Here is a 26238-nt window from a genome sequence, read left to right on the forward strand (position 1 = left end):
ACCCTCCATGGGCTGCCAAGACCATCTGAAAGCAGGGGGCCGCTTTCCAGCTTAGGGGAAAAACACATGCATTAAGTGGAACGTCTTCCCCCTCCTCTGCTACTCCCCAGCCGTTTTGAAAGGTTTAGACGGAAAGGGAGGAAAGGAAGACCTGTCTGACGAAGCCGAGGAAGGTGATGGAATTGTCTGTGCAGGTCAGGGCGGTTTATTAATGATCCACAGGAAAAGAACAATCGTCCTGCCACAGTTTCGCCTGTAATGAACCAGCTTCATGGAGAGCGGGCTGCTTTCTCTGGGTCTGGCACCTGCTGACTGCAGAGCTACCTGACACAGCAGCACTGGGTTTCTAGCAAAATCCCCGCACTGGGAGAGGGGCATCCAAAATAGTGACTTTAACTCACTGGGCAGGCACTCAGGATGTGTGACCGTGGTGGCAGTGCTCCTCCGCAAAAGCCTGGCCCGGTGCTCCGGCTGACACGAAAGAGTGTGAGTTGGCAACACTGGCTTCACACCGCCCACGAAGTGCCCGTCCAGGTAAGTGGATCCCTCTGCTGGGTGGTGGAGGTCACAGCAGGAGCAGATCCAGACACGTGGTGGCCCAAACTCTACAGACTGGACGTTCTGGAACTGGCTTGTGCCGCAGAGGGGCTGAGAGGGCTTAGTGACTACGCAAGGCATGGTGGACAACAGATGCTTCTGTGTAAGGGTATGCAGTGGACAATCAACAAAATTCAAACCACCACACAGAAGGGGAAAAGATTCTGGGTGAGCCAAGCGCTGCCTCTAGAGTCAGGGCCAGCCTCCCTCTTAAAGGATTTAAAGACCCTGGGGGATGCCCCCAGGTGAGTGACGTCATAAGTACTTGGGGGTTGGGTGGGGTGGTTTGAATTTTTTGAGAGGTAGGTGTTCCCCGAAGGAGAACAGAACACACTAACACAGCCAGTTGGCAGTTTTTTACTCCATATACTCAGTTTACTCTGTAGAAAAATGGGTAGTCAAGGCAGCTGTGCCCTTTGGAAGAACAAGGGGAGGAAACTGCTAGGTGAGGCAGCAACGTCCATCAGCTGTTGCCATGTTGCTCCCGCTGAGAGTACAGCACGCGTGGCCAACCCCTCAAAGCCAGTCTCTATCCCCACCCAGCTCTGGTTACAGGAGCTGAGTCCAGTGGTTCTCTCATTCCTGTTCCAGCAGTCCAGAAACAAGAGTGGTCCCAGCTGCAGACCAGCAAAGTAACAGGCAGAAGAAGAGGTCACTGGTGGCTTGGTAGGAAAGAGATCGCTCATGATAAATGAATCAGGACTGCCTGCCATTTTTCCTTGCTGCCACCTTAATCAATGAAGGAAAAGGTGAATTGCTATTGATCTCTTCAATACTTCTCAACGATACTGTACGAATTACAGAAACACCAGGGGGAGGATGAAGGAGAGACAGAAGAAGGACAGATGGAAGAAGTCTGGGCAGCAGGAGAAAGCAGGGCCTCCCTGGAGGTGGTCTTCCTGTCAAGGGGTGTTATGGATGCTCGGGACACGTGCAAATCGTCAGCAAGGGCCCTTCCTCACCCCAGCAGTGCTGCCATGGACAGTGGCCTTGGGGCTCCCTCTACACCTCACATGCTTGGTAGGCCTCATTGGGGCACAGGAAGCCACATGGCTCCTCCTGACAGGAGGCCTCAAGTCTGTGGGTTGAGAGGTGCTGCGGATCCCAAGGTCTCATGAATTTCTGATGCTGCCATTCTCCAGTGGTGTCTGGCTAGGTTACCTCAGCAGCTGACTACAATTTGGAATGGGGAAGCAAGAATCAAATGCTTCGAGAGTAAACTCTGGCTTCACTGTACTAACCCCACCTCTGGGTCAACTCGCAAAAAAAGAAAAAAAACTAGACAACTAGACAGGCAGCAGATAAAGTTGAAACTAGCCTGTATGTTACATAATGTTACATATGTTGTCATACTTGATAATGACAAAATGATGGCTTCTGGGGTTCAAGCCTGACCTTTGAAACACTCCAGGCTGAAAGACGTGTCAAAAAGATCGTAAGGTGAGAGGCTAGATCTGGATTCTGGGATTGTGTGCAGACAGGCTTGACGATGTTATTTATATGTGAATAGTCTTCCCCCGTGAAGCAGAAAACAGGGCACGCTGGTATCACAGACAGGCATATCAACCCATAACAGAAGACACACACGGACTGACTGATTCTCAGGACTTGGACCAACCAGTCGGCTTTAAGGAAGACTGAGAACACTTCAGTACTTGGGGACAGCTGCTGTTTAGGAAGCAGTGCTTACTGGAACAAAAGTCATGTCAAGAAAGGAGCAATGTTAACAGACAGATGGCATGGCAGAGGGAAAAGGGAAATTCTACCCAAGGCTGGCTCAATGAGGTCAAAGATGGTCAGACCTCAGGGTCAGGAACAACAGTTCTCTTCTTTCATCCACTGGGTCTAACTGTTCAGAGGCAGATGAGGAAAAAAACTGTACAATCAGAGGTCCCTCTCCAGGTCACAGAGTGCCCTCAGCTTGTGGGTGGTTATCTGTCACTGGGGGCCTGGCAACCCTTTTCTACATACATGGGAATAACTGGGGACTCCCCAGGAACCTTACCCCATGCCTTTCAGCATTCTCCAGGTGGAACAGGGTGAAGTGCTCCCATTCTGCAGATGGTGAAACCAAGGCTGGCAGGCAGTCACATGGCAAATACAAAGCAGAACCCAACCATAAAAAGCCATGCGTGAAAGCAGCAAGAGCCCTGCCGGGAGCTCTTGGCATGATTCTCCAGGGACAGTGACTCAGGCTGTGATTGTATAATTCCGAAATCAATGACAACACAGTTCGCCAGTCTCCCCACCTTCCTCCCACAAATACCTGAAGGCCTCTATTTCGTAGAGCGAAATAGAATGCAAGTTACAAAGCTGCTGATGTGTTTAGAGTGGAAGTGCTGAGATTAGGAAGAGGAGGTGGTTAAGTGCACCCTGGGCGTTTACAAACGGCCACGTCTGCAGCCCTGTAAGCTGATGAAGGATGAGCCCCGGCCAACTCTGCCAGGCAGACAAGAGAGACAGCCGGCCCCACCCGGAGGAGTGAGAGCGTGGCTGCAAGAGGGCATGAAGATAAGAAACAACTATTTAGCAAACACCAGTATCCTCCTACAAGGCATCTTCCAACTCCGAAAGTGACCCTATTCTAAAATTACCAAGTGGCAAATGGCCAGGCCAAAAATCCATATCCAATCAGTGGTAATGGACTATGTGTTGGATCTCCTCATGTAACGTTGCAGCACTGCTGTAAAAACCCTGGGTCAGTAGTTTTAGAGTGATTTAACTGGAGCGGCAACGGCCGCCCAGCGCTGCAAGCACTGGAGAGGTTCTGAAGTGCAGTGGCCTATGGAAGGCTCTGGCGGGGAAGGACGGACCTGCTGGTCTTATTTGCATGATCTTCCACCTCTAGGTATACGTTCAGTGCCAAGATCCTTTTCTGGTAACTGTTACAAGGAAATCCACTGCATCAAGAGAAGGGACAGGGAGAAGGGGAAGGCATTAGGCTAACCTGGAATGAAAAATGACACAGTTTCACTGTGCGGCCTCACATTCACCTCTCATTCCTGGTTCAATGGACAGCTTTTGTTCTTGGTGCACTCAATGTCCTAAAGGACTTGTCGTGGGTCCTTTTCTTGTCCCTTTCAATTCTGGATAACGCCTGGATCTTTCTTCAGAGCTCCTGCCTGGCATTCCACTCCCTCTAGCAATCCAACTTTACCCAGATCAAAGATAAATTCATGGTAGTCAGATGACTATGGTCATGGTAAGGTGATATGGAGACAAAAAAGACCACTGCTACATCAGAGCATAAGGAAGCATGGACCAGCCAGGCTCTAAATAAGTCATCCTGGTAGCCCTCATTTTCGAGTCCCAGTGACACTGGGAAATGAGTAAGGTCAGAGTCCAGTATAAACAGAGAAAGCATGGCAGATCACTCTCCAAATACCCCATGGCAGTCGGGGTGCATGGCACAGTTCCTCAAGCCACTCCTTAGATGTCCATAGGACATATGTGGAGTCCTAGCTTCCCCTGCTGGTGACAGGTGGCTTATCTTTGGTCCACAATCAAGTTGAGAAGAGGCTCTGTTTGTAGGTTTAGGACTTCTGAGCATTAGTGTTTCCACTGCACACAATGTGCCTGGAAGAAGTTGTTCTAATGTGCAGGAGGATGTGGAAGCAGTAGCAAAAAGACCCAGACTTTTCTTTATAGAAAAGAGACTGGCTGACCCCTGATTCTACTTAAATGCTCCCAACACACAGGCCTGTGTCCAGTCCATCCTGCCTGCCTTGGCTCTGGTGGCTTGTCCTCAGTGAGGTTCCAATCCTAGATTTAGCTCAACTCGGTGAGAATTCTCGTGAACAATATAAAAGATGTTGTGAGCTGTTGCTCACTGAGAATCTCCTATCTACCAGGGCACCAGCGCTGGGCACACTGCAAATATCCATTATATCCATGGTAACCCTACGGAGAGGTACCCAGAGAGCTAAGGGTTTAGGTTTAGTAGGATGGCTGCACTGCACAACCCCCGGGGCACCGTTGGGGTTACTGAATTCTACTGAATACTGATACTGATAATAGAATCTATTACTTGCTGAGATTGCCGAGGTTTTACAGGTGCTAAGGATCATGTCCAAGGTCGCACAATAAATGGTGAAGCTAGAATGAGCACCCAGGTCTGACTCTGCTCATGTTACTAACAGTCTTTGTTAAGTGGCCAGGAAGGGAAAGATGTCCTTCAGTGTTCAGGAGATGGGTCTAAAGAATGAGCTTATCCTCACTGAATATGTGAGACATGCTGTTCAGACCAGGTTAGGGGATCTCTGCTGTTAATTCTCAAGCTTGCTCATAATCTTATTTCATGCATCACCGCGTTTCATAACAGACCATTGGTCACTTTCATTTTCAAAATCCATTTAAGTTTAGCTGACCAGAAACGGTCACAGGTGGAGCGGCAAGTGGGAAGTTCATTACTAAAGCCAGGTTTGGAACCCGTAGGATCTCGTCCAGTCCTTGGCAATAGACACAGGGAGTGGGCGTGCTAAAGGCAAGAAGAGGATGGTGTTGATGTTGGTTCATCCACCAGAGCAGTCAGGGCTATGCCCTGGGGGGAGTCGCATGTGAAATGTTAGAACGTTAGTACCGATACTACCTGGAGAGCAAATGCAACCCACAAGCTGCTTCCCCTCGGCGGACAGTCCTGCTATTGTCTATGAGGAGACGGGCTTTAAAATGGCATCAGTTGAATCATATAATTCCAAAGAGAAATGATGGACATTCAGGCAGTGGGTGTCTGGGAATAGTTAGGACAAACAGAACAGGGAGGCGTGAGGCCTGAAGACCCCTGAACATGCCAGCTTGAAGGCTCACACTCAGGTCTACATGGGCGTGGGCCAAGGTGTCAGGGTCTGAGGTGAAGTTCTTCTGGAAACAGACAGGGCAAGTCTGCACAAGGCCATCTCTTGTGTGGAAAGTGAACACAACAGGCTGGTCAAGAGATATGAATGAAACAGAACTATTTCCCAAATGAGGCTTCCAGAAAGAAGTGGACAGACTTCATAAGAAGGGATTTCACCTGAAAAATGCTAATTCCAAGTCCCTTTTCTTTAGCCCTTTGTCATTAAGAATGTTACTCCCCCACCACCCCATGCCACCTTTTTTTTTTTTTAAAGAGAATTGTAACCAAAGCTTAGAAGCAGTGAACCCCCAGGATGATTGAAGAGGTAAGAGAAATCTAAATTAAAATAAATGTCACCCAGCTCACCGGCACTTTTACCTCTGAGGAGCCCAGCAGTCTCTTACCTCCTGATAGCAATTCTCCATTTGTTCCAGGCCAGAGGCTCTCCACAGCTCTACAGAAGGCAGACCAGGAGGCTGAACGTGCCTGGCAATAGCCGTGTTCCACAGGGATGGCTCATAAAGAACATCATTTTATGTCAGGCAGGCAGATAGTATCGAATACCATAGGTGGCAGGGGTTCTGCTTAGCAAGGCTGTTTGAAGGATTTTCACGACCTTATGTTTGTAGTGATAATCTGTTAGTGAACCAGTAAATGCATTCTCCAGTGGCAATCACTGCCCACTATAACTCACTTCCAAGCCTCAATTTAGATAAGGTTCAAAGTAAGGACTATGGACTATTGCAGCAGAAAGATGCAAGAGGAAGTCATGTTTGAGCCTTTCACATCTTTACTCTGGGACTGATTTGGGTTCGACTAAAGATGGAAAGGAAAAACCAGTGCCAGGGACTGCCCTAGCACTGCCAAGGCTTCTGCTTAGGGAGGAAACAATTTGTTAGGTCTACACCTCTACTTTTCTTGCACTGAAAGGAATAGTAAGAAAAACCAAACTAAAGTGGCAGAAAAAACAGAAAAGTTTATCAAGGAAGAGTTCACCATAGTAAGGACCCGTTATCCAGGGAAAGGAAGAGTCTCTCTGCTGAAAAGGATTGTCTTCCCTGAGATACAATGGCATCCTTGAGAGCTTCCCACACACACATATATACCCCACGTAGAGGCTATAAGGAGGCCGCATCTCTTGTGGACCTAACTTTTATTCTGCCCCCGACCCGCCCTCCGCCCCGCCCCACCATCCCAACAGCCAGCCTGGGATGCAAACACTAGCCTCTGGAGGGCAGTGAGGCCTATCAAACCTATACCAGTCGGGCTGTATGACATAATTACAGGTAATAGGATCTTGGCCAAGCCAATGAAGAATTAGGCCCAGCAGCTATTTCAGAAGAATGGATGCAATTCTATGCTTGACTAGCTATGAAAGTTCCAGGCAGAAGAATAGGGAAACAGACAACAGCCAGCTGAGCCAGCAGCTTTGCTGAGAGGAATCCCACTGGAGCCAGCACACTGCTGGCTCCCATCAGTGCACGCTGCTGAGTTTGCTTGGGGAAGGCAACTGGTGACTGGCTCCCAAGGAGTTTAAAAGCCAACGGGGGGTGGGGGGTGGGGGTGGGAGGGGGAGGCCAGTAGCTGGGGGGGCGGGGGAGGAGGGAGAAAAGGGCAATGTGACATTCTTCATTATATTTAGCCTCACCTCTTTGCATTTTGATGCCATTTTCATTGAATGGGACTAGAATGAGAACTGAGGGCCCTCCTCCTAGAGCTTTTAGAGATAATTTGGCAAGAGTCAGGAGCCCATAAATGAAGGAGCTGTAAGTGGGCAGCCTGGTATTCACACAGTGCTTACAGCCTATCCTTGAACAGAAATATGAACTTCAAAATAAACCCTTCACCTCAGTTAGCAGTTAGATCAACAAAAGCAGAGGATGGAAACCACCAGGGAGGGAAAGAGACAAGCAGCATCTATTAGGAGAGTGGGGAAGGACATAATGCTTTCTATTTGAACACTGGAATTAAAAACAAGGCAAACAAACAAAAAAACACTCAAATACCATTATCTCATTACCCTATCTGACAGACGGGGAGACCAAAGGAGGTCAGAGTCCCCTAGAAACCACACAGTCAGGTCTGAGTAATGGACTTCTTCTATGAGAAGATCCTAAATTAGCAGCTGTATGTCCAACCTCAATACTCCAAAGACTTCCTCTCCACCCCACAAATGTTAAGCTTAGAGAGCTTTCCTGAAGAACCAGAACAGACAAGAACAGGTCTTCTTCCCAGTCTCTAGAATTAAGTCACAGGGAATCAATAAGTTGATTCAATGAACATTTATCAGTTGAGATTCTCTTATACATGAGGCAAGATACAAAGAACACAAAGGCAGAAAGCACGCTTCTTGTCCTTGTGAAGTGAAGGAGCGAAGGCGCTCAGTCGTGTCCGACTCTTTGCGACCCCATGGACGGTAATCTACCAGGCTCCGCCAGGCTCCAGTATTCTTTTCCAGGCAAGAATACTGGAGTGGGTTGCCATTTCCTTCTCCTTCTGCCATTTCCTTTCCTTCTTGTTCTTGAGGAACTAACAATATAGTGGGGAGACCAACATAGATCACTTCAACATCACTGGCCAGTACATGACAGATGTCTGTATGGACACAGCACTCTGGGGACTAAAGGAAAGCCATCTGCCCAGCCTGAGAGATCCAGGGAGTGCTAAAGAGAGAGAAGGGGGTATATCTGGATGGATAGATGGGAATAAGAGAGCAAAAGAAGGGGGTGGTTGATATACTGGGTGGAGAGCTTAAGTTGACCTCACAGATGGGAGATATGGAATTAAATGTTACATATGGGGAATTGTGAATTATAATGTCAGTTGTGATGAGGTGCAGATTGAAACGAATAGTGGAGATACCTGAAGTTCAGAGGTTATCAAAGATACATGTAAACTAAGGAGATTAAACTTCATCCCAGAGGCAATGGGGAGTTACATATTTATAAATGATGCATCTTTTGAGAAAGGTTAAAAATAGAAATATGGACATACATGATCAAACTGATATGAAGCAAGGCAGGTCAGCGAGAAATTATACAAAAATTAAGGCCCACTAAGGCCAAACAAAGGATGAAGCAGGAATCAAGCAGCTAAATGATATAAGAACTATGACAAGAGGAGGGAGAGTCAGCAATTCGGGAAGGCATGGCCCCTCTGCAGTTGTGAGCCCCCAGAGTCAGACTTAGAGACTCTGACCACTCAACCAGTGTTGGATCTCCAGGCAGATTCTCTACAAATTTATTAGTTCCAGATATTTGAAGGCTCAGGAATATACAACATGGCTAAAAAGAATAACTACCTTATAATAGCAAAACTGGCAAAATTCGGGGAGAAAAAACATTCATTTGGGAATGCAGACATTTGAATTTTGGTATTGATATTTGTCCTACAATAAGCTCTGTGAATAGAGGCAGTTCACTCTACATCTTAGTTTCTAGAATTGTAAATCTGGGGATAATATTTTTCTTATAGGTTTGCTGTGACATTAAAACAAAGTATTATATAAGAAAGTGCTTTTACACTAGAAAATGCTATATAAAATTGATCACTATTAAGACAGAAAATCTTTACTTGAGCCCCCATCAAAGAAAATAGCCTGAAATTAATTGAAAAAAAAAAAAAAAAAGGAAAGACCCCTGGTGGGTGATGAACTGTCAAGAATGTGTGGGGGAGGTGAGAAAAAACCTCAGCCCTCCCAATAGCCTTTAATGCCTTGGGGGATAACAGAGGTGTTTAGAAAGCTGGCCTTGCTGTCTTTGCTCTTTCCTGGGCAGTGGTAGAGATAATTTAGAATAGGGTGTCTTTGTATAAATAAGTGCAACATTGCCGGATGGCTGGCTTGCTTTCCCAGCAGGTTATTCTTTCTAGCTCAGCGAGGGCTACCAAGGGGCAAGGCACTGATAAGAGCTGGAGAGTTGTGGGTATCTTCCACCCAGGTAGACTTCCTGTGGCTTGAACCATTCTCATAGCTTTGATCCAGAGAAGTAACGTGGTTACTGTTCCTCTTTACATTTGTCTCCTGGACAGGGAGGGGGCCTGCTTGGACAGATGGGAAAGGAAGGGCAAGAGGGCAGGTACCAAGAACTTTGGGGAAAGACAGGGCATGAGGGAAAACACTATTTTGATCAGCGGTGAACTGCTTAGACTGGTTTACCTTTTACAGACCAGACGCAGTACATTTGGTGCTAAAACAAAGGAGAAGGAACCACTTTCCTTTTAATTAAGTGTTCTTTCCCAGACAAACCCCTCTGTAAATAAAGACACCAATATTCAATGCCGAGCCCGCATTTTTCTGAAACATAAATACTTGCTCTTCAAACAGCAACAGTTGCTTGTGATGCTTCTGTGTATTTTTCTTTCTTTTTTTTTTTTAAAAGCAGGGGTAGTGGGAGGGAGGGAATCCAGGTCTGAGCCCTGGCCACTGCAGCCTGCAGAATGAGCTCCCCAGGGGGACAGCCTCCCTGTGGATGCTGGCAGGAAGAAGGGAAATAGGTCAGGGCAGCAGCCGGAGCTTTCGGCTTACTCTCCAGCATGAGGATGTCATTTTCCAGGCAGCAGCAAAGGGCAATTTCGGAGAGCTCAGGACAAAGGGGTCATTCAGAAAGGCCTTGGAAATGATGCCCCCATCCCCCTGGGAACTGCCTTCCTACAGCCAGAAACTGTGAAGAGGGTTCAACTGTGGTGCTGATCTCTTTTAATAATACCTTCTGGTCCCCTCTCTAACAGTGTAGGTTCTCCTGCTGCAGCGGCAGCAGCGGGTGAGTGAGTGAGAGCTAGCTAGCTGGCCTTCTGACACAAAGGTGTGGAGAGATTCCCCAATGACTGTTTAACTCACAGGAAGAGCCTCAGAAAGAAGAGGATGACCCGGGATTGCTGGATCAATGTTTTAGACAGCAATGCCAAGGCAGGAAAGAATCACTTACCCAGGACCACAAGATAACTGGAGTGTGAAAACCTTGGAGTTTGCACTTTTAAGCTGGTTGGTTATCTAATGCTCTCTCTCACCACTACTTCTGGGAAGATGCTAGCAATGGGCACAATTCTCCATCTGGGAAATTACACCGGATCTTCCTGTCCTTGGCAGTGTGGCAGGGAATTGCCTGAAAGAGGCAGCTGTATTTGGGGGGTGGGGGGATGCCTGGCAGAGGGGGTGTCACCAAGCACATGCTGTCCAATGGGACACAATGATCTCATGTTGTGTGATCCAGAAGTGGTCCAGCCTCAAAGACAGGGGACATGAGAACAAATCCATTTTCAGGGCTATACCCAGCCATTTAAACCCAGTCCAGCAAAACCCGTGTAGTACAGTCAGCAAACACGTTTGATAAAAAGACAGTAAGTATTCTAGGCTTTGCGGACCATATACACTGTTGGAACCACTCAACCTTGCTGTTATAACATGCAAGGACCCATAGACAGTATGTAAAAAGGTTAGTGTGGTTGTGTTTCAATAAAGCTTTATTTATAAAACTGGCAGTGGGCCGGGCTTGCCCACCCCTGCTCTACACCAAATGAGCGAGGCTGGGAAGAACAGCTGAAGTCCTTTGAGAGTTCCTGAGCTGCTGTGGCCTTCCAGGTCACAAAGAGAACTAGGTAACAACGTGGTGTCTAGCCTACAGTTAATGCCCTGAAGCTGGCAGCACCACCAGGACACCCAGACCATTGACCTGAACAGTCCTGCCAGGCTCCCGACTCAGGGAAAGGAACAAATGCGAAGAGGAACCAACGGCTGAGGAGAAGGGCCATGAAGAAAGATGGAAAAAAAGAAGAAAGGCAACGAGAGGTGGCAGGGAGACACTGAGGAAAATGAGCTGCATGATGGCCAAAAATGCCAGGCACTCTCTCCTGATGAGTGTCATTGTAAAAACACATTTTGGCAAAGCAGGGTGCTCAGGTCTAAAGATAATGGGGGCTGGCTGAAATGAGAGGGGTCTTGTGTGTGACAGTGCAGGCTCCACAAGAAGATATGGGATGCAAAAACTGCAAGTTGTCTCCACCCGAAACTGGGAAAGAGACAGGCAGCACTTCCTGCCCCATCGATCCAAAGCCAGGACAGTGCACCTCATTAATAAGGAGACACTTTTCAGGGCCAAGTGCCCTGTACTTGAGCTTTTTGTCTGCTCCCTGCTAGGGTGTTTATTACACAGTCTCTCCCCTACTTCACATCCTTCTCAAGGCAGTCTCTGGGTTCCTGAGTCCAGCTCGATGGCCATGCCTCCCTCTGTGGGGTCACACATGAGGCCCAGGAGGTGCTGTGAAATCAACGTAAGACCCGAGTGCTGCTCCCTTCTGAGATCAGATTTGTAGTGACTGGGGAAGGTAGGCAGGGGATGGAGAACTGCTGGCCCAAAATAAGATAATAAAACATATATATATATAAAAAGAGGGGGATGTGGCAGGGTCAATGACAATCGCATCACCATACCTGTTTTACTGAGCTAAATGTGATTACCAAGGGAACAGGCAGAAGGTAAGAAAACCCATTCAACTGCAGCCATCACAGCAGCAGTTTGGCCCCCGAAGAGTTCCTGGAATGAAGTCTTCAGTGGACACTGCCCTGAAGGCGAGAGTTACATGCACTGCACGTCTGTGGTCCCATGCTCAGTCACCCAGGCAACCACGTGGTCCTTCTCCTAAGGGTGGGAAGGACCTCTACACTTGAGGACCAATCTATCAGGCTTTTCTGCATTCTTGTGGGGTAGAGGGAAGATGGCAAAGAGAAACGCTCCCCAGGACAACTCCTGAAATAAAAACGAGGATACTATACAGGCAAAAGTTAGTGAACAAACCTATAACAAAATAAAAACCCTTCTTCATTTCTATGCCGTTCAGAAAGGAGTTTTCATATACTGTGAAGGAAACTGCCCAGAATAGGCTGTAACTGGTTCCTTTAGTCAGAATCCCAAGTTATCCTCCGTTTAGGCCATACTTGTCTTTCCTCTGGATAAAGACCTTCCAAACCCATCAGCCCAACAATACATCCAAGCAGCTAAGAAAACGTGGAGAGGCTCTCTATCAAGAATCCCCAACTTACGGCTATGAAAGATGGGGACACTCCAACTAAGAAAGGTCAATATCAACCGTGGATAAGACTAAGGATGCCAGGGGCACCAAAGAGGATGGGGAAAACGCTTTAGCTTTTTCAACAGTCAAATATCAGCAAGCACACAGACAAAGGTAAGGTCATAATAACCATGAGACAGTAGAAGAGCTTTGGGCCACCCACTCCTTTCAGTGGTCAGTATTCTCTTTGACCCCTTTGTGCTTTTGGATATCACCAGCAGGCCAGAAACATGATCAGGAAGAAAAGTGGCTGGGGAAACAAGAGTTAAAAAAGAAAAGGGAAAGCACCTTTAGAAGATGTGAAACAACAGGAAGAGGATACTGGTGAGAAATGAACAGAAACGTGACTAAGAGAGTAAGTGATGAGGACGTTACCAACAAATGTCTCAGGCAGCCCAGTGAGTGGATTTCCTCCCCCATCTAAAGCATAACCAACCAACCAACCTTTGTTCCTGCTCCCTATGTGCAGTCTTCAAGTCATGACCTTGAGTGGACTCACCTGCTTATTCCAACATGAAACAGTTCTGCAGTTCCTTATTCAAAGGGGATATTGCAGAAGGGAAATTCTAAAATATCCATCCCTTTAACTCAATTCCTATAGGGTCAAAAATGTCAATAGCTACTGACAACAGGAGTGTTTGGATTCTGGAAACACTTCTCTGGCATGCGGGGAGTGGGGTATCTTTAATTGATAACAATGCAGCCTCAATGTGCAGTTGCAAAATAGCGGGGAAAGACACCTTGCATACCAACATAAGGACTGCTTCTTCACGAACAAATGCATCTGACCACACATGAAATAGAGGGCAATGTGATACTGATGAGACAATTAAGGAGGTTAAGCACCCCCCGTTAATATATTCACTGACATTTCAAATCAATATGAGAGATGTGAAAGCTTATAAACAGGTATTTGTACCACTTAACATCCCAAAGAAGCCCACACTATTGCTCCCAAGAATCTACAAAGATCCATGAGCAAGATAACCTCTAAGATCCCCATAATCTTTTTCACTATGTTATGAAATATGATAGTGCATTAAAGCAGGAGGTACCCTGTGGGTTTGATTGTTAAAAAAAAAAAAGGCAGATCTAAAACCCTAAGCCTGAGTCCAGCACACTTCCCACTGTTCCTTTTTTGTGCCCTGCCTAGCAGAATGAGTGACAGGCATACTCCTGGAAAGAAGATGGATCTGTTGACTATGACTTGAGAGAAATTAGCAGGTAGATGGGCACCATGGCAGCTGAGCAGCCTCACTCCTGCCTGCAAGAGCCAGCCCAACAGGCAGAAACAGAAATACAATTAAATTAAGTCAGAAAACCCGCTACAGAAAATGCAATTACTCAAAGATACAAATAAATGTTCAAAGAAAATTGGCCCCTGACAGGGTTAGTCAAGCTTCTAAATCCAGCTGGAGGCAGGCAGCTCTGGGCTGATTCACCAAGGAGGAGACCGCAGAGCCGAAGGCTCACTGCCTCAGCATCCTGGCTGGGTCAGCCAGCGTTCACCTCGCATCCCAGGACACCCAGGGTGAGGAGCAATTGGCGGGTGGATGGTCAATGAAGCAGGGCTCCAGGAACAGGATGTGGGCAGACACAGAATGGGTCACGGACGTGCAAGGCGGATCGCCAGAGAAAGGGGCAGACGGATCTCCGACATTGCAGGAAAACACCAGACCAAGTGAGCCCCGCTCCCTCCACCCTCCTCATCCAAGAAGCAACTGGAAGATGCCCTACCTCTCGCTGCAGCACCAGCTCCTTGGTGAAAAGCGTTGCTTCCTCACTGAATGGCTCCCCTTCCTGCACCAAGCCTGGGAGGTTCCGGGCTCCTCTGGGGCATTCGATACCTGTGTCAGGAGAAAGGAAGAATTTGTGGTGAAAAGGGGCCCATGAGGTCTGGTGTCCAGCAAGAATGGTCCCCTGACTCTGGGCGATCTAGTACCTACTAGATGATAATGCAGGACAGGACAGAGAAGTGGAAGGAGGGGAGGTGTTTAGTTCACCTGAGGTGGGAAAAACGACCACTATCAGGGCAGCAACAGTGGAGAAGGGGATCTTGGTCACAGAGTCTGGAAATTATTAAGATCACCAGGGGAGTTCCAAGTAAGATATTCGGGAAACACCCCCCCACTCCACCAAGATGTGGGATGAATCCTTGTCTTGGACTCCTCACTCTCTAAGGGCCTATAGTCTCGCTGCTTCAATCATCACTTACACAAATGGCTCCCTCACCTAAATTACACTGATATCCCCGCCATTCTGCCTCCTGAGAGCCGTTCTGGCTGATGCCTAGACATTTTCTCTTTACTATCTGACTTGCACATCCAATTCACAAGTGTTAACTTGGTGTCATTTTCCTCTTCAAATAAGCTTCCCCCTCTGTCCTCTGGCTATATTTGGGACAATAGTACCATCAGTATTTCATTCAGAATGGGAGACAGAAAAAAAACAGAATCTTGATGACATATTAGGTGTCTGAAGCCAGACAGACCTGGATTCACATCCTAGCTGTCATTTATTAGATCTGTGACCAAAGCCCAGTGACTGAGCCCACTCAAAGCCTCAGTTGTCCTATTTGTAAAACATACTTCAAGTGCCTGTTGGTGGAATTAGGGGAGATTATTACGGCAAATATTTAGTAACATGCCTGACACATGGAAAGGTTCAATACATTTTAGCTCTTATTACTGTATCATTATTATCACTGACACAATTACCCATGCTCAAAATCTCAGTCATCTTTCATTCTACAAAGTAGTCTGCAAGATTCTTGAAGACAAAATCTCACCCTTCACATGCCTGTGTACTCAAGGACAGCACTGTATACAATATGGGTGCTCACTAACCAAAGCAGACTGCGTTTTCTTTCTCTTTGTTTCAATCATTGATGTTGCAGATATTTATCATCGATGGTGGTCACCTGTGACAGGCCACAAACTATGTCACATTTTGATGTCTGAATTAGATTTCCCCCAAATTCAAACTGCAGCTGCAATTATGAAGCCAAAAACGTGACCTAGGTTAGAGACCTAGGAAAGGAAAATAATCAAAATATGGGGGGGCGGGATGCACTTAGTGCCCATATCTAAACCACTGCTGGCCTCTCCTGCTGCAATAAGGCAGTTCTGCTGGAAGGTGTGACCTCTTATTTATAAACAGCCTCAGGGACAGTGACAGACGATCTGGCTTGAGGAGGTGGCATAGGGCGGACACCTGCTGGGAGCCTTTGGGAGAACAGGGGCCACCGCTGCTGGGACAGAAGGTACACCCCTTACGGATGAAGCCAGGTGGCTGCGCGTGTTTCTGGCCACAGCACAGATTGAAGGTCAAGGAGCTCAGAGGAAAGGTAATGGTTTATACCCCAGGTTTTCAGAAGCTCAAGAACAGCGCTTTCTCTCCAAGCCTCCAGGCCTCAGCAAAGGAACACACGACATCAAACAGAACTCTGGACGGGGAGCACAGCGCCAGGAGAGAAACCGCAGCAGGGGAGCACCTGGAGCTGGTGCCAGGACCATTCCCCCACTCAGGCGGAGACGGGATGGGGAAGGCCCTGCCCGAGCGCCACCTGGGCAGAAGGTCACCAGGGCTGCCCCTCTCCCTTCCCACGCCTTAGTGCCAGGCTGGGAGGGAGAATTGGAACTGATTTTTTGAAAAAGACATCAATAAACTCGTGGGACCAAAAAGCCTAAGATTCACCTTGAGAGGAGATGAGGGCTCCAGAAAAATGAAAGCTAGCCCATCCATGACTTTCACAATGTTATTAACCAAAAACCCTTTCCATTTTATGTGTGTAAACTAAGCAAACAATGTAATTATCAGAGGAAGATAAACCATTCTATTCTGGCCACATAACCACAGGTAAAACACTGTTGCTCAAACAAGAGTACTGCGAAAACAAGTGTTCAGTTTGTTTGTGACTCTCGGATGGGATGTGACTGGGGTGCTGTGGCTGGGGCTGCAGCGTCACTGAGAGGAAGGACACAGAGTCACTCTAGGTGACCAGATGTCCCCACTCTTCCTGTTCTTGCCTGGGTATTCTGAAGTCTTAAGGGAGCAACACACCCCGCCAGCCCTCTCTGAATCCTGGGAGATCACCAAGTGATAAACTAGAGAGGCAGGATGGCCCACTGAGCCTGGGGAGGCAAACAAGTCAAGCTGAAATGGATTCAGATTGGCTTCCTGGAGAGACTCTTGGGCCTGTGGTGAGCGAACCTTAACCACTGCCTGTGGACTCAGAGGCAATGCCAGGAGCTGGGTTCCAGCTCTTCAAGGGGAGAAAGCTGAACTCGGCTGTCTCCCTGGCCTTCAGATGAGAAAAGTGAACACACCGCAGCACATCAATTCCCATCAGGCAGGCGGGCAAGAGAAAGTTGCCGGAGAACAAGAATATCATCGCTGCTTTTATCATTCACTCTCCCCTTTCTCCTGGCTGACTCGTCCCTCTCTCTGACCTGCCTCTTCTGACGTAACCCCTTCTGAGGCAAAACCTGTCTCAATGTCGCACCTCAGGTCTGGGTCAGGATGGCTTAGCTGATGCTAATTACTAGGACAGAGAGAGGTTCTATCCAGTGGGAGCAGGTACCAAACACTGAAACCCAGGTGAACCCAGGTATAAGTTCTAGGAGAATAAAGGTGTGTGTGTGGGGGATGAGTATTTACCGAGCATCCTTGACTATCTATGAATTGACATGTGGCCCCAAGTCACCAAGTAGCCAGTCTGAACTCTAGACTGTCAGACGCTACAGCTACTGAGAAAAAGCCCAGTTTCTGGAGTCAAGCACTGCTCTCGCCAGTGTTGGACAAGGCAGGAGTGCAGGACTGGGGGACTCCACTTCATGTCAGGCAGGTGAGGGCGAGAACAGCTGGAGTTGACATGTATGGCGGACATGCCCCTGTGGCACTGGGGTCCTCATGAGAGCAGAGGCAGGGGGATCCCTAGATACAAGGGGGGCCCCAGGCTGGATCGCAAAACAGGGAGTGGGTGAGTGAGGTGGAATCTATTACCAAACCAGGGCTCACAGCTGGGGCTAGGAGGCAGGAAGGGCTTTTACAACATTGACTATCTGAGTGTTAGAAACCTGATGAGCCAAGCTACTTCTGAAGATGGACTGAGTGCTGCTGCTGCTGCTAAGTCGCTTCAGTCGTGTCCGACTCTGTGCGACCCCATAGACGGCAGCCCACCAGGCTCCCCCGTCCCTGGGATTCTCCAGGCAAGAACATTGGAGTGGGTTACCATTTCCTTCTCCAATGCATGAAAGTGAAAAGTGAAAGTGAAGTCACTCAGTCGTGTCCGACTCTTAGCGACCCCATGGACTGCAGCCCACCAGGCTCCTCCGTTCATGGGATTTTCCAGGCAAGAGTTCTGGAGTGGGGTGCCATCGCCTTTTCCGACGGACTCAGTAAATGAGTGTTTTTCAACTTTTATCATTTATTATGATTCCCTCCCCCGACTCACGTATGGGGATATACATATATACAACAGTTTCCACAAAACAGTGGTCAGTTGTGACTACATGTGATACTCTGTCTCCCTTCTCTATTAATGAAAACAGCATACAGTTACGACACTGAATTAACTGAAACCTCGGGGTGAGGTTTGCAAGGTCAAGGGCTTGGGGAAGACTGAGGTGTGAAGACAGAAGGCTGGGTGGCCTGACGGCCCTCTTTGAGAGGTCAAAGGCCACACCAAGTGCTTACGTATCAGCTTTGGGACTTGGCTTTTGTGTCCCAAGGGATCAAGGACAGGACGAGAAATATGCAGCCCACTAACAGAGAGTAAGTCAAACAAGGTAACGTCATAAGGTAGGAGAGACAAGACGTAGCTGCTGAAGGCAGGGGAAGGACACGTGCAGCCAGCGAGGGGAGTCCTGCTATGCCCTCCCCTCCTGAGAGCCTGGCCAGTAGGGAAGCCCGATTGCACTGTACTTCTGACTCAAATGCCCCTCGGTGCTGGGCTGGCGTCCCCCGCGTGCTGCTTTGTTACTGATGCACCAGACTTAGAGAAGGTTAAAGAAAACATATCACAGGAATGAAGGCGACCCGGAGGCTGCAGTGGCCAAGCTGGGCCAGCCCACATGCCGCAAAGGTGAGCGCCCCAGATGGTGAGAAGGAAGCGTGTGTCATCAGGTTCCGGAAGCCCTCGGTAGGCAGGCCAGGCAGAGCTGCAATTCTGGTTGGGGCTCAATCGCCACTATCTGCTGTCTTTCCCACTAAGGCCCCGGGGCCGGCCTGCCTGCTCACGAGGACAGTTAATTCTGCTGAGCTTCCAATGCCACACGTGCAGGTCAGCCACCAAGCTGACCCCTGACACAGGCAACACTCGAATACTGAAAACACTGTTGTTGTTGTTTTTAAATCTCAAACATTCTTGAACATTTCCTTCCCTATAATGCGGAGGGCAGAATGGAGAAGAAAGAGACCCCCATGGGGCCCTCGCAGCTGACTTCTGCCAAGGGCAGACACAGGAGAGGCAGGCCAGACACATCTGCTTCTGCTCCAGAGGCTCCCTGACCTCTTTAAAGCCCGACAGACAGACCTGCCTAAGGGAAAAGCCATTATCCCTCACACCTTCTCTATGCTTTCTGGGATAGGAAGGCCGACCAAGATTACTTAAAAACAGAAACAGAAGAGAATTTGCTTGATTCGGTACAATTGAGAAAGAGAAAATTCATCACCAGGCATCGGCACATCATTTCTGGTTTCTATTCTGCTGCTGACAAAGTATCACACATCTCCAAGCCTCAAGGTCTCTGGCTGTAAAATGAAGGTGCTCCAAAATTCTCTCCTGGCCAGGAAATCCTACCATCTGCATTATGCCCTTCTGAGATCTCCCATGTCAGGTTCAACTCTGGGAGTACAGGGTGCCTCCTTTCAAATGTCAAATTCTGGATATACACAAGCATTCTATTAAAAAGAAATTATACATTTAGAGACATTGACTAACTAGGTCAATTAACACAAACACTTTGGTCAGTCAGCTCTGGAGCAAGAAGTACAAATTGTTGTAAATGATACGATAATGGCTACGTAAGATTCTGTTGATGGCCATATGAGGGAGTTGTGTAATGCTTGAATATTTTACATTATATGTTGAGTTTTATGATAATTAAGCCTCAAAGCATGGTGCCTTTTTTCTTTATTGAAGTGAGGGAAGTATCACAAATTCGCCTCGGCTAGAAGTGACACCTTTCCAATGGCTTAGTCCAGCAAACAAGAGGCCAGGCATTTGCGGCTGGAAACAGAACTCTAGTGGAAACAGTAACCAATAGGAGGGATTAGTTGGTGGTGTTTATTACTCGTCTACTATGCGTTTGTTACTGCATTGGACATCACGGAGGGAAGGATGGAGCCTTCTGCCAACTTTGGATACTTGCGGAGATCCCCTGGCAGACCTTCTCTGCCCCTATTTCACAAATATGCATCACTGCCTACTCTGGGTTAGGCACTGGGTTGGGAGATGAAAACTCAATAATGAAAAAGACAGACTTTGTCCTAATGAAGCCTAATTAGCAGCATGACAATATCATCTTCCCCACCATTGTATGAAGTATGCTGTCGGTGATGGAATTTATCATCGGTCTGTAGGGTGCTGGATGTTATGCAGTAACATGCCATATCTGGATTATGGCGGGCAGGTGCATCCGTGTCTAGGAGACTATTGGGAGGATGCACTGGACAAGTCAATCACGAGCTCACCACTGACCCGTCCCTTGCTAAGGAGGCAGCCTCAGGCAGCTGCTTTCCCGCACGTGGCCCTGGATTCTGTCCTCTCCCTGGTCACAAATTGGGGATGGATGTCAGAGCAGGAGGTGAGAAATGAGGGAGAGAGGGCAGAGTTGCTCCTGTACTTGAGTCAAGCATAGTCAATTTATAGCAGATGCAGAGGGGAAGCAAGCTCTGTCTAAAGAGAAGTGAAAGATAACAGGTGAGAAAGATTCTTTCTGGAAACTGGGCAGCACCCAGAACATGAGGCCATTAGGAGGAGGAAGGAGGGGAGGGCATTGCTTCAACACTGGAGCACAAGCACTGGAGCAGGAGGTGCGAACCGCCTCTGACCAAAGACCGCCCCTCCGGGGTTCCAGAATCTGGAAGGTCTGATCTTAGCTTGGCTCCTGTTTGAGAGTTTAATGGACGTTCCCATAAATCTGCTCTCCTCTCACTGCTACCACAAGTAAGCGAACGTAAGAACCTGGAATTTCCAACCCAAATAAAACCAAGATGCAATTGCTTCCTGGGGTTGGTACTGTGTCTTGCTATTGTTGTTCAGTCGCTAAGTCATGTCTGACTCATTGCGACCCCATGACCTGCAGCATGCCAGGCTTCCCTGTCCTTCACCATCTCCCTGAGTTTGCTCAAACCCATGTCCACTGAGTCAGTCATGCCATCCAACCATCTCGTCCTCTGTTGCTCTCCTCTTCTCTTGCCCTCAATCTCTCCCAGCACCAGGGTCTTTTCCAATGAATCAGCTCTCTGCATCAGGTGGCCAAAGTACTGGAGTTTCAGCTTCAGCATCAGTCCTTCCAATGAATATTCAGGACTGATTTTCTATACGTTTGACTGGCTTCATCTCCTGCAGTCCAAGAGACTCTCAAGAGTCTTCTCCAGCACCATAGTTCAAAAGCATCAATTCTTCAGTGCTCAGCTTAAGTAAGCAGGGTGACAACACAGCCTGTAACCAGTTTGTTGTTCCACGTGCAGTTCTAACTGTTGCTTCTTGACCTGCATACAGGTTTCTCAGGAGGCAGGTAAGGTGGTCTGGTATTCTGATCTCCTTCAGAATTTTCCACAGTTTGCTGTGATCCAAACAGTCAAGGCTTTAGCATAATGAAGCAGAAGTTTTTCTGGAATTCCCTTTCTTCTCCTATGATCCCGCTTTTGTTGGCAATTTGATCCTGGTTCCTCTGCCTTTTCTAAATCCAGCTTTTACATCTGGAAGTTCTTGGTTCACATACTACTGAAGCTTTACTTAAAGGATTTTGAGCGTTACCTTGCTAGCATGTGAAATGAGTACAACTGTAGGGTACTCTGAACATTCTTTGGCATTGCCTTTCTTTGGGATTGGAATGAAAACTGACCTTTTCCAGTCCTGTAGCCACTGCTGAGTTTTTCAAATTTGCTGATATATTGAGTACAGCACTTTCACAGCATCATCTCTTAGGATCTGAAACAGCTCAGCTGGAATTCCATCACTTTCACTAGCTCTGTTCGTAGTAACGCTTCCTAAGGCCCACTTGACTTCACACTCCAGGACGTCTGGCTCTAGGTGACTGAGGATTGTGTCTTAGTCCAATTTTATTTTTTCAAGTATCTGTCACACTGCCTAGCACAGAGCAGCACTGTAATTCCTCAATCAAGACTGAATAAATATTAGTGAAAAATACTTCTGGAAAGAAGTCCATACACAGAGAAGGAAATGGCTCATGAACAGTCAGGGTCATAGACCTCTTGCAAATACCAGCAAGGGGCTGACAGGATCCCGAACTACACACATCCCATTTTCCCACGGTGACATTTAAAGGACAAAAAGAAAACATAGCTATACCCATCTGCCTCCCTGGTCTTTGAATTGGCACACTTGGGAAAAGAAATTTAAGTGGACAGGGCATATGGGCAGCACCGACCAGCACTGCTGATGCTGGGAAAGACTGAAGGCAGGAGGAGAAGGAGAGGACAGCGGATGAGATGGCTGGATGGCATCACCAACTCGATGGACGTGAGTTTGAGCAACCTCTGGGAGTTGGTGATGGACAGGGAAGCCTGGCGTGCTACAGTCCATGGGGCAGCAAAGAGTTGGACACACCTGAGTGACTGAAATGAACTGATCAGCAATGTCAGTGAGACCCGAGGCCGGAGCACCACAATCGTGTTTGGTTTCCAGTGCAACAGAGGAGGAAAACAATGCCCACCCGTGACCCGTGCTCGGTTCCAGGCAGTCATGCGGCCAGATGTTAGGGCAGAAAACTGAAGTGCACTTAGAGAGCAGTGGGAGATGACTCAGGGGCGGGGATGCCTGCCTTGAAAGGAAAAGATAAAAGGTGCTAAATCTGTACAGCTCAGCTAAGTGGTGACTAAGAGGGTGACACGACAGCAATCTGCAAATATTTGAAAGGTGTAAACACAAAAAGGAGGGAAAATGCTCAGCCTGAAAACAGGGGGTGTAATTATTAGGGGAAAGAAAATCTGGATGAAATATCGGAAAAACTTAGTGTGGGGATGACTACGGGGTTATAAATAAGTTTCCTGAAAGGAAAAGGCAATTATTCGATCCTAAAGCTGAAAGGTGGCCATGAAGCCCATCCCTCTGCTTCTGGGAAAGCAGCCTGGACCAGGGGACTTTTATTTTCTACATTTACGGAGAGACTTCTTAAGTAAATCTAAGTCAAAATACTTCTGCTTTAAGTACTGCTTGCTGAAATTTTAACCAATTTTGTTGGTCAAACCACAGAAGAGACAAAATGACTGTTCTGATGGGGCTTTCAGAATAAAAACAGGCTTTACCTGCTAGCATGTGACACGTGCCTGGCCAGCAGATACAGTGGAGCTAAGCAGAACCGGGGCGCAGACAGCTGGGTAGAGCAGAGGACTGGACCATCTGACGTCCTGGAGCATCTTCATCCCTAGTCTCTAAGACCCGGGTGAGCACTCGGGGAAGTGCTGCAAGCTTCCCAGAGAGGAGACCACGGACACTCTCCCTTCTTGCTATATAAACGCAGTCCCCTGGAGTGAACGTCAAGGAGAAGGCACAGACAGAAAGCCAAAATAAGCTGCCTGGCACACTGACTGCACTCCGGTACCTCTGCCTGAGTCCTTGCTGCTGCAGTTGGCCAATTCATAACTCCCTGCCTCGTGGCAGACAGTAAAGAACCTGCCTGCCAATGCAGGAGGCCTGTGCTCGATCCCCTGGGCGGGGAAGATCTGGAGAAGGGGATGGTAGCCACTCAAGTATTCTGGCCTGGAGAATCCTATGGACAGAGGAGCCTGGTGGGCTACAGTCCCTGGGGTCGCAAAGAGTCAGACATGACTGAGCGACTATCAATCAATTAGTTCCATTTCTCTGCTTTCCCCTGCCATCCTTACCCCCAAGAACAATAACAACAACAAAAAAACCAGACCACGTCACCCAGAGAGTAAGATGGTGAACTTCGTATTTAGAGAGTAAGACACAGCAGTCTAAGAAAAGTAACACTTTCTTATTTTTCTACTCTCTCCCTAAGCATCAAAACCAGAATCTAGACCTCTTAAGATTTCAGCACAAAACACAGAGACGGACAGGCCAGCCATCTGATGGTAAGGAAAGTAGTTATCATCTAAATCCTTATGCCAAGCCAAACCCTCACGTGTGGCAGGACTGGAGAAACGAAGACACGCCTCAGGGTTTTCCTGGTGGTCCAGTGGTTAAGACTCTGCCTGCCAAGGCAGGAGATGATCTGTGGTTGGGGAATTAAGATTCCACAGGCCTCGTGGTGTGGCCAAATAAATTAATAAATAGAACTGTTTAAAAAAGGAGAAGAAGAATCTCATGTACCAAATAGCTTGCTTGCAGTCCTCTCTCATAAGATTTAAAGCAGAAACGGCTGCAAATGTCGTCAGTGAGTCAGTTAACAATTGAGAACAGCAAACCGTCCCACTTAGGGCCAGCTGGTCCAATGTTTTCACATTCCCAAAATGGCCCAAGGAGCAAGGCAAACCATAGACCATTGGTTCCTAAGAGTTCTATAGCATATAAGGCCTCAATGTGTACTGAAAGGGTCAAAAACGAAGGAGGATTTTGCATTGTCTCAGATTCTTTATTCTCTCTCTTGTTCGCTAAACCGCTATTTTGTTACCTCGGGGGAGGTGGCATCTTCTGGGCCAATTTTGGAACATGTCACTGGTAAGGCTCTTTCAGTGATGAGAAGAAAGGGATAAGAGAAGAATGAAGGAATCCTAATTAAAGGGATCACACTCCTCAGGTAATTGAAGTCAGGGGAGTCAGAACTGGGCAAGAGCTGAGACTGAAGCTGTTTTTAGTTCATAGTTCCAACTGTTTGAGGGAGACTTTTAGTAGGCTGCTTGATTTGGTCATCTTTGAAAGGACCAGAAAGCAAAGTTAACTGGCAAACAGGAGCAATGAGATCCAGTCTCCACAATGTGATGAGAGCTTTGGCTCCCTGTGAAGAAAGGGAGGGGTGGGGAGAGGCCAGCCACAGGGAAGAACAAGTTTCTCTGGCACAAGAGTCACACGATGTGAGCACTGGGAGAGGGTGACATTTGGAGTCTCACCTCTGGGTTGTCAGCCCATCACTGGCAGATCCCATTCTGCAGTTACCTGAGGGAACGGACATGCCAGTCCTCTCTGGAGCCCCAGAAAGTAGATACTCAATAACTGTCTGCCAAACAAATACCAGAGAGTAAAAATAGATGCGGCAAACCTGCAATAACAAGTTCTTCTTCCGAGTTCCTGCAAACATACTATACTAGCTAATGCTTGGTGAATTTACCACAAAATCTTGTCACTCTCACTTCTGGGACTTTAAGGACAGAGAGTGTTAGATGCTAAATCACTGACCGCTGTCTGAGAAGGAGACAAGGAAGGGATGGCTTAGAGGCCTCACGCTGGACGGCTGGGCCAGGCGGGGTGCAAAACTGGCTTCACCACTTGATTTATCATTGGCTTTAGACACCGAAGAATCATTCCCCAAAGGGAGAGGAGCTTTTTCAGATGGAGCTGGAGTGGCAGATAATAATGGGGCCAGCATCAGAATAACCTTTTATGATTTGTCCCACCACAGAGCAAGAGATGGAAAACGATGATTTTTTTTTTAAAGGGAGAAAAAATTCTCACTGACAAACGAGGCCGTTCCTGTCCCGTGACATGCCAAGTGCACGGCCGTAAACAAGCCAGCCAGGCTTTCTCTGGGGGTGTGTTTGTGAAGGGGAGGGTGGAGATGGCAGGCTGTCTGCTTCCCGACACACATGTTCATTTGGGGGTTTGCTGCAAGCAGCAGCTGCAATAATATCACCACCAACCAGGAGCAGAATGAAACCACCATGCCCTCTAAAAATGCTTTCCATTGGGTTTCTCCTAATTATCCCTATCAACACAGCCACCTCACAACCTCATTACATAGAAAACAAAGCATCTGAGGTCAAGAGCTAGGTCCACAATGGTCTTTCCAGAGACCAGAGAGCCACGTGACTCCAGCGCTTACGTAACACCGTGGCACCATGGAGACCGAACCTAACAAGCCCAGACCCGTGTCTGAGTGGTGAGGGGGAGTCGGTTTCTATGAGAACCTTAACGTTAGCTTTTTCTGACTTATTTTAAACATGCAACTTTATCTCTGAAACAAAACTTAGACTTCTAAAACATAAATGTCATTTTCGGTACCCCAAAATCCTCGTGTTGGGTCTTTCAAATTCCCTATTCGTGGATAAAGAGACCAACCTAAATCTCCTGTTCAGGCTGGTAGAGAAGAGCTCCAGGGAAGGGGGAAAAGCCACGGGAAACAAGCACGTGCATCCTGCAATACCAGCTTCCAGGAGGTATCCTGCCACACACCTGGCAGCCAAATGTAAAAGCTGCTTACTCGCATAAATTTAGAGTGACTTTTTCTAAACCAAGCTGTGTTGTTGTTTGAACAAAATGCTTCTGAGATGTGTGGAGTACACTTTCAAACCACTGCCTTTCTTGAGCTTTCCACTCATAGAAAATTTCTCTGAGCTTCTCCTCCTGAGGCAAGTGAAAGCCCAATGTCTAGAGA

General features: G+C 47.7%; 1 protein-coding gene across 4 annotated transcripts in view; it reads right to left on the bottom strand.

Annotated features, from left to right (window-relative positions):
• The window catches only part of SND1 (staphylococcal nuclease and tudor domain containing 1), a 421555-nt gene that overhangs the window by 85506 nt on the left and 309811 nt on the right, over positions 1-26238 (bottom strand). For all 4 annotated transcript variants that reach the window (XM_086395775.1, XM_086395776.1, XM_086395778.1 and 1 more), the window contains one exon: positions 14234-14343. In XM_086395775.1, the coding sequence (XP_086251901.1) occupies positions 14234-14343 (110 nt within the window). The remainder of the gene's footprint in view (positions 1-14233; positions 14344-26238) is intronic.

This window comes from Bos grunniens, chromosome 4 (assembly GCF_055505025.1).
Source record: "Bos grunniens cultivar Pamir isolate PY7600 chromosome 4, Bosgru_T2T1.0, whole genome shotgun sequence".
Taxonomy (NCBI): Eukaryota; Metazoa; Chordata; class Mammalia; order Artiodactyla; family Bovidae; genus Bos; species Bos grunniens.